Source organism: Kwoniella shandongensis, chromosome 3, assembly GCF_008629635.2.
Source record: "Kwoniella shandongensis chromosome 3, complete sequence".
In the NCBI taxonomy this organism is placed as follows: domain Eukaryota; kingdom Fungi; phylum Basidiomycota; class Tremellomycetes; order Tremellales; family Cryptococcaceae; genus Kwoniella; species Kwoniella shandongensis.
The window spans coordinates 30276-41566 of NC_089289.1; the positions used below are offsets into that span (position 1 = coordinate 30276).

Genomic DNA, 11291 nt, shown 5'->3' on the forward strand with positions numbered 1-11291 from the left:
GTGAGCATCCGGAGACAGTAAATTGAAATGACGCCGTCGACCAGTCTTTCTAGTACCGCCTCAGAGGCTTCTCCTCTCCTCCCATTAGAGCCGAAGCCGTCAGCACAAAATGATCGCAGGGTGATTAGACATATACTGGTCTTTGTCACCATCTTGCAGATGGCGTATTCGTTCACTGCTGTCTCGTGAGTGACAGATGATCATTTGGTTATGCATCTGTTTCTCCTTACCTCCGCCGGTTCGTCCGTCCGTATATCGATGGTACCAATAATGACGTTCGGCGTGTAGGATGCTATATGTCATACGTCAGATGACTTGTGAAGAACATTACAAGACCAGTGAGAATGCTGGAGAGAGTGCATATCATCCAAGTGTCGATCGATGTAATATCGGCGAGGTAGAAAGTGCTTCTGCCACAGCTATAACTGCTCTTGGTACAGTCACGACTGTGTTCGGTGAGCAAATACAGCGTTCCGCCTTTGGCTAGAAGCTGAAGATGCATGGCTTACAGCGGTCGTGAACCTGTTCTATGCAAGATGGACGATTGAGACATACAGTTTCAGAGCTTCTTTGATCCAACAAGCCTGCTGGCCGGTTGTGCGACTTGTTTGCCAGATGATCGCGAGTGAGTGCGCCTTACGACTTGTGACTGTCACCTTTGTTGCTCATCGGGCTGGCTGGATCCTCATGTTGTTCGTCGTTCAGCTAACTTGGGTCATGTCATCTCTTCCTAGTTCTCATCGGACGACGATGGGGCGTGTTGATCATGTGTGCCTCGCAAGCTCTGTCAGGTCTGGGCGGACCTCAAGGTTACCAGTAAGTTGAGGAACAAGGATAAAGGTCTATCTATTAATGATCGAACCACTTCAGGCTTGTTGCGAACTCGTACGCGTCCAGTCTGGTTACTTCGTCTGAGGAAACTGCGGTGTTTGGACAACTCCAAGGATGCGTCATGATCGGAACAGCGTTGGGCTACGTCGGTGAGCAAGCAGCTTTGAAGTACCAAGAGTAACACAGCTTACTCAAGTCGGACTTCATGGAAACAGCTGGAGGTTGGGCAGGTACCAACATTACCGTGTCTAGTCCATTCCAGGCTGCCACAGCTCTCACTTTGCTATCAATCGCTTACGCTGTTGTCATGATTCGAAACGAAGAGAAATCTAATGTCTCAGATGTTCCTCATGGAGACGATCAAGATACTAAGAACGCGCAGAACAGTAATTGGTTGAGTCCTCTCAAAGTGTTCATGCCTCGAAATGTAGTGGATCAGGATGGAAAAGAGAGAAAGTACACCGGCCTGCTGATCACTGGTATTGGGATTTTCATTGGCGTTGTGAGTGCACAGTCAACCCGCTTCTTGTAACTGACTGACTGACTGAAACGGCAATCGTCGTCCAGCTTGCAACCGGCTTCAATCCGATCCTCCTACAGATCTACGCTACCAGCGCATTCTCGTTCCTATCAGAACAAGTGAGTGAGGACTGTCAAGAAAGACACGAATGTACAGAAAATCGCTGATATACCTCGCTTATTGCTTACTGCAGAACGGTTATATGATGGCCCTCAATTCAAGTTTTCGAGCAGTCTTCTTATCGTTTTGCTTCCCTCGACTGGTTCATACCGGGCGAGCTTGGTATGCTAGAAAGCGTTCCTCACCCACAGGAGCACAAATCGCCACCGCGCCCACGTTGAACATGCCCATCGACGTGGTTGACTTTGACGTCCCTCAACAAGGTGCGGGAGTCTACGAGGAACCTTGTCAACCGATGGAGGCGGAGCCGGGCGTTCACTTTGACCTTGTGTATCTCTGTATCAGTATGTTGTTAGATACCACTTTCACCGGTTCAATTGCGCTTCTTCGTAAACCGTGGCAAATGTATCTCGGTACGTCACGTCCCCGCCTTCATAGAGAAGACAACAGTAACTGATCAAGAATTCGACATAACTCAGTCGTCGGTCTCCTTCCCTTGGCTGCTGGTTCTGCTCCCGTATCTAAAGGTATCATTACGGAGATGTGCGAACCGAGTCAAAAGGTAGATGCTTTGAGTGCTATGGCTATTCTGGAGACAGTCGGGTTCCTCTGCACGAGTGAGTGAACAGCCCTTGACTTCTCATCGGTGAGTGGTCAATCGCTGATGTGAATCCTGTAGCTACTCTTACTGGGTGGTTGTTTGCAATTTTCGCGGAAAACGGTAGATCGTACATGACCTTTGTTGTTGAGGCGGTAAGTAGCGGTATCCGTATTTGTCGCATCAGTGCCATAAGCTGATGTGTTGGTTATATGCAGTGCATAGGCATGTGCGCTGTTCTCTGTTTATCACTAGCGCGTTTCCCTCCTCGAGGTTCTGGACAGCCTCCGAATAGATAGGCCACAGATATGAATTCCACTACTTGTGACTACGGGCAGGGCAGTATCAGGATCCCTAACGGACTGCTGCGGCCGAGACGCTGGAATCAATCATTCATTCATCCATGCATATTTGATCCACATAACTGGTAGGGTGCGATCAGGGCCCATGAGCACACGTAATGCCCCATACTCGTATCTCTCGCACGAAGCCGCAATTGCATCCGAAAATAGAACGACAACATCCAAGAAGGATCCTTGCAAACCGCATGGTCAAAGCTGCGAGAGGATTTGTACGCCCCTTGTGATGTAATCATCATCAAGATGCTCACGTCTCCACTGCACAGCAACCTGTCTCCACTGCGTTTCACCATCCCCAGTCAGTCCAAGGATGCGCCCCTTGTCGCATTAACGTGATGTAATGTCCATCAAAGAATCACACAAAGGAGCGGTCTGGAACTTGATCTATATGACGTTGAAAGATTGTCTATGTGTGTTGCGACTTTGTACCATTACACATCTATATATAATCAGGTTTGTTCAGACACTGTTCCACTCCCATTTCAACCATTCCCAATTCAACGACGGACTTACTCGCCAGGAGTGCAGAAACACTACTCACAGCCGTACTCTACCCATACATTTTCGCAACCATGTCTCAGCCAGAACCAGACCAGCAGCGGTGAGTGACCGAAGGAAGCTACTCTCGTTCCTCTGCATGTATACCTCTCGCTGACTGTGCTATCACAGATCCAACGGCGAGGAGAACCAACCTCCCAAGCCGGACAACGATGATGGCGACAACCAACCTTCCCGATCTGAGGACCAGTCACAGCAGCAGCAGCAATCTCAACCACAACCCCAGACCCAGACCCAACAATCCAATGGTGGCGGTGGCGGTGGCGAAGGTGGTCTTCCTGTTGATGTCAACGGGATCACTAAACCTGTCGAAGGACTTGGCAAGACGGCTAGCGGAGCTTTGTCCGGTCTGACTGGTAACAGTGGGGGTGGTGGAGGAGGTGGACAGAAGAACGAGGATCAAGCTCTTCAACCATTACAATCGCGAAGGAAACCTCTACCCAACGAGCTGGCCGATACTCCACCCTCTGAACAGCCCGGTGGGGGAAAGTCGAAAGATGAGCAAGGGAGTTTGAGGATCAACATTGCGTTGGATCTCGATGTCGAGGTTCATCTCACCGCAAGAGTCAAGGGTGAGATCACCATTGGCCTGTTGTAGACTATACACCTCGTGCGAGAAGGATGGACATTACTCGCAGCATTAGCGGTAGGATTAGCCTTGTACATATTGTAGCCAGTAGTGGAGATGAGATGAAAGGAAACACGTAGTCGGAGCTAGATGCATGAAGTCATACCGTGTTGTCCACCAAATCCCCTGCAGGGTACATGCCGATTAGATTGGACCTGTGCATGCACTATACCTATTTATAAACGTCGCATTCAACATCATCTCCCTCTCAACTTCCATCACGTTGACTGATGATTACTACTATCACAACGCCAAAGCACCACTAGTCCTGCACCTCATCCCCATCACTAGCAATGGTCTTCGGCCTCCTCACAGCCATCGCAGCATGTCCCGCTATCATCGGTACGACCGAGGCCGTGCAGCAAGGTCAAAAGGCGAATGCGAGAGAACAGCATCGAGGTCAAAAGACCAATATGATGGTCAAGCTGCCCGGAGCGAATCAGTACAGTAGTAAATTTGATGGAGCGCTGATCGTCTTGAACGATAACAAGGTGAGCGCAGCATTGTACACCGGTCATACATCAATATGTGTACTTCAGAAGTGGACTCACACTGCTGTATACACTCGTACAGCTGTATATCGAACACACCGACTCATGCTTCCCGCCTGACTCTACATACCCGTTCTCTGGATACTACCTCCCCTACCCTCGAAATCAGTCAAGGTGGAAAGCAGCCGGATGGAAGGGTGAAGGTCTTGTCACTGCAATCAACGAACAACAGATGCTCAACTGGGTCTATGTCGATGCAGAAACACACGAGGTGAAATACGGGACACGAGTACAGGCGCAACATCACCATACGGGACCATGGGATTGTACGAAGTTGAACAGAAGGGTGATCTTTGAGGGTTGGGAAGGGTTCGTAGCTGTACAAGAAGACGCGGAGAAGGATCTTTGGGCGTTGTATTTCGACAAAGACGACGATGGATTGACGGGACAAGGTAAGATTGGAGATGTCAGTACGACAGGGAAGAGGAAGAGGATGTTGGTGGTTCAGTTGGTGAGGGTAGAGATGGAAAAGACAAGTTATGACGCGATGGAAGAGCGGCAAGCGAGATTGAGGACCATCGCGGCCAAGCAGAAAGAGCTAGAGGAGAATCAGCTCATAGAATGAGAAGGAGGGGGTGGGGTTTCGGCGAGTACCTCAGGCGTTCATTTTGGCGACTTAACACGGACAGCCCCTACCAATTCTGGTCCAGGCGGCCATTCCATCCCCATCGTCTCCATTTTCTCGACTCAAGCTTCACTTTCTCAAAGACACAGGCATTTACCACGTTCAAGTTCTCGGAAAATCGCCATTACTCGCGTCACGAAACAGACAGACCGTCCACTGCATATACCAGTATTTCAGGAGAACGAGCTAGCCAATCCTCACTCATGTTATCCTAGATGGTATGTCCTTCGATGTTTTAAGGGACACTCCCTTACCGAATTGACCTCAAGGATTGAAAAGATACTTCACGCAAAGCGAGTCTATCGGTATTCCTGTCCACAATCACCAACTTCCTTGAACAACTTCAACGCCTTTGCCCTCCCCTCGCCCAGAGCAGCCAGCTCGATTGTCGCGATCTCATCCGGCGAAAGTTCGAAAGTGAAGGCTTGCAAATTCGCCTCGGCGTTTGATGAGACCCCGAGACGGGTACCCACAATCACGGCGCCGACTTCGGGTCGTTGGAGCACCCATCGAGTCGCCACGTTGGCAACGTCAACCTGGTGGACAAGAGCGATGTCGTGTAAGGTTGTAAGGAGGTGGGAGAAGTCTTTCCAGTCGCCCCACGTGTAGATCATATCGAGATACTGGGGGCAATGGACGATGATCTTTAGCTCGACGTGCGGGGGCGGATAATTGTCATCGAACACTTACCTTCCGTTGTGATGGTGTCAGAGGAATTTTCTCTCCATAACCGTCTGGCGCTCCTCGATTCAACCACTTGTCCGATAAGAAGCCGCCGCACTAGGATTAGGAGAAACCGATCAGCCTACACCTTTGTCTGCGCGGACACAGCACTCACGAAAGAACCGTATGTGAGGAGATGTATTTTGTACGTCGCACATACAGCAGCCATCGCAAATATAGGACGGCTATCGATCAGAGAGAACTATGCCAATGTTGTGTCCGTCAGCATCACATCAACAACGTCCACTTGCGATATGCTGCTCACCTGAACTTGATTTGAGACGATGCCGACCTCGCCTGTCTCGTGAACCATGTACTCGCACACCTCTTCGGTGCGCTTGGCGTCAAAATTGCACAGTCCTATGGCGGATACCAGGTCGGGTCGGGTCTGGGTTAGTTGCACAAGGTACTTGATGATGACCAAGTAGTCCTTGTTATCGTACTGCTCAAGCATCAGTCAAAGACATGCGGTTTCGGTAAGGGAAGAATACACGCACATCTTGCCAATGGAACTGCCGTGTACGAAAAATCAGCTACTGAACGAGCAATCAAGTGCAGACACTCACCTGAAGTAGCTCAACTCTACCACCCAGTCTCTCCACTCTCTCTTGCACAGCCGCCAAGACCGTCTGCTCTGATACCGGCTCGGTGAGAGGCGCAAACACGCACCATTTGGTAGCAGCGATGACTTGATCGGCGACGTCGAACGGTAATCGATTTCGGAAAGAGCCGTAAACCAGCTCAGCATCTCCCTAGTGAACACCATACGGTGTGTCAGCTAGTCCACGGTGGAACTGTCTCCTCGATTTAGAACTCACATAATGATCCGCCATGTCTGTTGCGACTAATCCATGTCTGACTAGACCCAACAACGCCTCGTCCATCTTGCTCGCACTGGCACTTCCCCATGCTGGACTTGACATCTGCCACAACCCATTAAACATTCTTGGAACCGATAGTTTCCCACCTAACAATATTCTTTCGACTTGATCCCCAGTACTGATACTCTCCGCCGAGAAGTCGACTGGAAATTGGTCTGTTTGGCGTGGTGGTTGAGCATACCCATTGATATGAGCCGAGGGATATAGTAACGATAACGCATCTGCAACTTGTGTTTGAGCACGAGTGTACGGTTGTGAGAGGTTGTGTTCGACGCAATATCGATTGCATCCATCGAGAGATTGTAGGAGCTCGAGCAGACTTCCCTCCAGACCTTCAGGTCGGGATTTGGACTCTTTGAGTGCTTGGATCGCTTGAATGATATCAGAGGCAGATGTTTCTAGGGTTCGTTCAAGGTCTGACTGTGGTGTCCAACTTGCCGAACCGGCTTTTACAGATTCCACTAGGTGTATCAGGCTGTCGATGATGATCGAAATGAGCGAGTGGCCTAGTTTGCAGCTTTGAAGACTCATCCGGCTGAACTCACCTGGGCAAACATTCCACAACCAGATGTGAGCTAAAGTAGCATCGTACTGTGCTCAGAAAAGTCTCGAGTACTGTCAGATCCCCGTCATCGGACGGGAAAAGATCACTGGCCGACGGCAATCGGGGAGGCGATTCGGTCAGTCGTTCCCGAACATGTTGCAATAGCAATTGTCGCGCGGTCGGGTCTTTCGATATTATGCTCCTCATCGCCGAGCGCAACATAGATGTCGGCACTACCAGAGGAGTTAGTGACACCGCTGGAGGTATGCGGAAGCTTACGTCGACTTACTCTGCGAGATGAGCACATCGTTCATCATACTGACGTGACCGGACATGGTGGATCGTTATTGATCTTAAACCACGCAGTGAGAAGTACAAGTTAAGACTGTAATTGCGACAACAATGAAATGAACGGTTTGATCAACGATGATCTGTACTAAAGTTTTCGAATCCGTTTCATGGCCACCTGGCTATCGGACCAGTTGTGTAGTGGTGGACTGATAATACGTCTGTGTCGCATGTGGAGTGTCGCGATCTGTGACCAAGATGTTGATGATCGCTATCGTCGATTGAAGAAGACGCGGAGACGCGCTCGCTACGGATTGACCTTTTTTACGTAACTCGCTACTATCTTTTCCCGCTACATCCACCGCTGCGGTTCTCCCTATCCAGTTCCACCCCTCGTACTGTAGGTGTTTTCGCCTCCTGTTCACGATCAAGCTTCCATTATCGTACCCTTACTTACCTCAATTGCTACCGGCACTAGCGTATGCGCTTCTGATCGACTCTCGATGTACGCTGCCATGTCACCAGTCATGTTCGACCACAATGACACCGCTTCGGTCGACGCTGCACCGCTTCAAACACCGACATCTTCCACTACCCTTCGACGCGGAACGATAGCATGTCGTCGCTGTCGTCGATTACGGAGCAAGTGCTTGAACGATAATGGCGATGGTGTACCGCCGTGTCGAGGGTGCAGATCTGCCGGTAAAGCGGAGGAGGTGGGTTTGCAATTACTACATGTACTCTGAGTGGAGCGCCAATAACGGGTATCAACGCAGTGTATCTTTGTCAGGGGCAACAGCGTGGTGGATAGGAGAGATGTGAGCGCAGCCATTACAACATTGGCAACTTCGGCTGATCTCCCGGTACAGAGACCAAGACCTCGAAAGAGATCACGTCACAGCGATACCAATTCCACCGGCAAAGATGGGTCGAACGATGCTCCTACAACCCATGCTACAATCCATGCTACAATCCATGATCTGGCACACGAGCCTGGCAATTTTGACCCATTTCTCAGCAACAATCAAGTAGGACCGACTGAGTTACTTTCCTCGCCATCTACTCAACAGCGTCGATCCCCGCCAAGAGGCGTGATCTTGCCGCAACCTGAACCCGCGTCTTCCTTCGACCATTACGCTTCAGCACGTCAAACTCACGAGTCGCCGCTTCAATCGAATACCAGCACCGGTATCTTGTACATGAATAAACGCGATCGCGCGGGAGATAATCGTATCGATGAGCAAGAGGCAGCCGATGGCGATTCGGGACCCAATGACGACATCAACACGCTAGGGTGAGCTCTGCGACTTGTTTCTGTCGATCCCTACCGTTGACCGTGTAAGTATTGCAGCCTGATGCAAGAGGAGCTTGAAGAAGCTGCCGAAATTTACTTCTCATCATTTTACCAAGTCGGTAAGCGTCTCCGGACTCAAGACATATCCAACGCGGCTGACCGTCCTCACGTAGGTTTCTTGCACCGAGCCTCGTTCCTTCGTCGAATCAAGAATGCGCCGAATTCCATCTCCCCATTTCTCGTGTACGCCATTCTCTCCCTCACGGCTGGAGCGTCCAATTCTCTTGTCCAGAGACGTGGAGGTACCGCAGAAGAAGCGCGACGGCACTACAAAGATAAAGCAATGTTGATGTTGGCGGAGCAGTGCCTGATGCCGAGTCTGGAATGTATACAGGCGCTGTATCTTTTGGGCCTGAACGATTGGGGAACCGGATGTGGACCCAGATCATGGGTGCGTGTTGTGACTTCTCATCCAGTCGGGTTGTGATACTGATGATCGTCCGGCTGTCCAGATGTTAATCGGTATGGGACTTCGTAGTAAGTGATACCGAGAGAGATTGCAAGTGGTTCTCTGACGCATGGGTTAGTGGCCGAGCTGCTTCGACTCGAGCGCAGTGAGACCTACAAAGGCATACAATCCTCCTCCTCCGAGACCGAACAAATCACTGCGGAATCGTCTCGTCGCACCGTCTGGTCGTTGTTGATCGCGGATGATTCCTTGGCCGTCGGATTTGGCTCTGCTTCAACACCGAAACTCGAGGTTACAATCCAGACACCATGTGACGAGGACGATTGGGAGTTTGGGTCTATTCCCACACATATGTCTCCAGAGTCAGCCAGTCGGTCCCTGATGGGCAATACGGTGAGGACAAACGTGCCACGGTCTAGATGTGATCATTCCACAACGCTTACTAGTCTTTGTAGTTGAGCGTCATGTCGCTGTGGAGTCGAGCAGCCAGATGGGCAGCAGCCACTCAACGCGGCCAGTCCATCTCCGCACCGTGGGAGCCCAATAGTGAATTCTTAGAGATCGATCGACAGTGTCTCGACTTCATCTCCGGTCTGTCAAACCGTCTCAAGTTCTCGTCCGGCGTTTTAGCGGTACATCGACACCGGCGCACTGACATGGTAAGTAAACTGTATCACCGTATAACATGATTTGAGAAGTTTTGAGACGTTGTATAGGCTCTCACTCACCTTCACCTGATGTACCACGGGGCTCATATCTTACTCCGACGTATGCACTTGCCGAACATGCTGGCCTATTTGGATCCTCAAACTACTTACGGTCAGAGTCCAATCGCGACGAGGAAAAGCACTGTTCCACCTCCAGACTTCTGGAGACGTCATGCGGAGACAGCTTGCCGGAGTGCCAGCGAGGTGATCTCAATGAGCTTGGAATACTTGGCGGGGAGGAAGGGCATCACACCAAGAGGATTTACACCCCTTATGGTGAGTAGGACTCAGCTTCACCGGGCCATGATGGCTGACGCTCTCTACAGTGTTTTGTTCTCTTCCTCGCGGGTACGATGATGTGCTACCTTGTCCGATGGCCATCGCGTGGGTATCTTTAGGACGCTGGTCACTCTGTCTGATGTAACTGACGCTTGGTGTTTCGCAGTCTGCCCCGAGTTAGCTCACGAGGCCGAGTCCAAAATCATCTCAGCCCTCAACCTCCTATCCGAGCTCGAGCGAGACATATCCGTTGCCGGGCGATGGCATTCTGTTCTTGGGCATCTTCATCAAGCGGTCACGAACCCCGAGTCGTCGGGCGATATCGCAGCCGAAGAAGAGGGCGTTATGTTGTCTACCACCTCTGAAGATATTGGACAAAGCGATCCGTTGGGTGTACTTGCAGGATTGGCGGTCTCGCGACCTTTCTCTTCAACGACAAATCTGTCCCGACAATCAAGTCAGTACTCACATCCCGTGGAGAACGGCGTGTCAGATACAGATATGGGTCAAATGCAGACCCATGTCTTCAACCTTGATATGTTCGGGACCTTCGATCTATCAACGTCCGACTTAGCGACGGCACTTGGGTTCTCTCAAGTGGACTTTAGTGGGATATGACGTGGAAGGGAGCGAGGTGAAATCGGTTGTATTGTATTGGTGGTGTGCATTCTGCATAAACAATAAGAACTAGATTGCGACTCCCGCTAGAACTCTTCAAAGTAATCAATGATCACTCCACCCCGTTCGACCTGCCTCATTGTCAGTAAAAGTAGTGTATCGCCGGCTGTGCATTGGGGACTGACATCAAGTATATCCTCGTTCTGGAGTATCTCGCCCATTGCTGTGAATGCTTCTCCCTTATAGTGATGTGCGAGGGCCCGTTCGTCGACATATTCCTCGAAGATGAGGAATTCACCATCTGCAAAGACAAACAAGTGCAGATCCCGTCATTTTACGATTCTCAAACTTTCGAAAGGTGAATAAGGCTGTTCTCACCCGTTCCCAATGCTTGCGTAGCACGATACGTGAGGGTACCGCTCTCGGACGCTTCGGCTTCTCTCCTAATGGCGACAATGAGCTCTTTCATTCGCGCTTCTTTGCCCTTCTTGACGAATACCCGAGCGGTAGAGATTAATTTGCCTGTAGCGGTCGGCCGGGGTACGGGTGGAGGTTGCATTGTTGCAAGTCTCGATTGGGGTGATCAGGAGAACGGGGTATATATGAGCGAGGATGATCGAAGGGCAGGCGACACTACTGTGTGTATTGCTGATTAACCGATATGCCATGCATCTGTGTGTGTATCACGGGGTGTTACT

The 11291-nt window shown here is 50.6% G+C and overlaps 6 protein-coding genes across 6 annotated transcripts; 4 read left to right on the plus strand and 2 right to left on the minus strand.

Annotated features, from left to right (window-relative positions):
- Positions 1 to 27: 27 nt before the first annotated feature.
- Positions 28 to 2368, plus strand: CI109_101374 (uncharacterized protein; the record flags this gene model as incomplete). The annotated part of the gene is made up of 11 exons (XM_032006215.1): positions 28 to 185; positions 289 to 455; positions 512 to 625; positions 735 to 816; positions 871 to 980; positions 1047 to 1333; positions 1399 to 1470; positions 1545 to 1884; positions 1951 to 2088; positions 2151 to 2224; positions 2288 to 2368. 11 exons carry the CDS (start codon positions 28 to 30, stop codon positions 2366 to 2368), a joined length of 1623 nt encoding a protein of 540 aa, XP_031859428.1.
- Positions 2369 to 3000: 632 nt separating this feature from the next.
- CI109_101375 (uncharacterized protein) lies at positions 3001 to 3584 on the plus strand (the record flags this gene model as incomplete). Its single annotated transcript, XM_032006216.1, has 2 exons — positions 3001 to 3029; positions 3098 to 3584. The coding sequence occupies 2 exons, from the start codon at positions 3001 to 3003 to the stop codon at positions 3582 to 3584; spliced, it is 516 nt and encodes a 171-aa protein (XP_031859429.1).
- Positions 3585 to 3907: 323 nt separating this feature from the next.
- Positions 3908 to 4730, plus strand: CI109_101376 (uncharacterized protein; the record flags this gene model as incomplete). Its single annotated transcript, XM_032006217.1, has 2 exons — positions 3908 to 4105; positions 4188 to 4730. 2 exons carry the CDS (start codon positions 3908 to 3910, stop codon positions 4728 to 4730), a joined length of 741 nt encoding a protein of 246 aa, XP_031859430.1.
- Positions 4731 to 5089: 359 nt separating this feature from the next.
- On the minus strand, positions 5090 to 7273 carry CI109_101377 (uncharacterized protein; the record flags this gene model as incomplete). The annotated part of the gene is made up of 9 exons (XM_032006218.1): positions 5090 to 5413; positions 5481 to 5570; positions 5629 to 5715; positions 5779 to 5955; positions 6011 to 6025; positions 6080 to 6265; positions 6332 to 6869; positions 6940 to 7171; positions 7228 to 7273. The coding sequence occupies 9 exons, from the start codon at positions 7271 to 7273 to the stop codon at positions 5090 to 5092; spliced, it is 1695 nt and encodes a 564-aa protein (XP_031859431.1).
- A 456-nt stretch (positions 7274 to 7729) lies between these two features.
- On the plus strand, positions 7730 to 10593 carry CI109_101378 (uncharacterized protein; the record flags this gene model as incomplete). The annotated part of the gene is made up of 11 exons (XM_032006219.2): positions 7730 to 7942; positions 8003 to 8044; positions 8096 to 8520; positions 8578 to 8639; positions 8694 to 8971; positions 9033 to 9057; positions 9108 to 9382; positions 9445 to 9648; positions 9706 to 9972; positions 10023 to 10080; positions 10142 to 10593. 11 exons carry the CDS (start codon positions 7730 to 7732, stop codon positions 10591 to 10593), a joined length of 2301 nt encoding a protein of 766 aa, XP_031859432.2.
- An 86-nt stretch (positions 10594 to 10679) lies between these two features.
- CI109_101379 (uncharacterized protein) lies at positions 10680 to 11152 on the minus strand (the record flags this gene model as incomplete). Its single annotated transcript, XM_032006220.1, has 3 exons — positions 10680 to 10724; positions 10779 to 10894; positions 10972 to 11152. The coding sequence occupies 3 exons, from the start codon at positions 11150 to 11152 to the stop codon at positions 10680 to 10682; spliced, it is 342 nt and encodes a 113-aa protein (XP_031859433.1).
- Between the last annotated feature and the right edge of the window lie 139 nt (positions 11153 to 11291).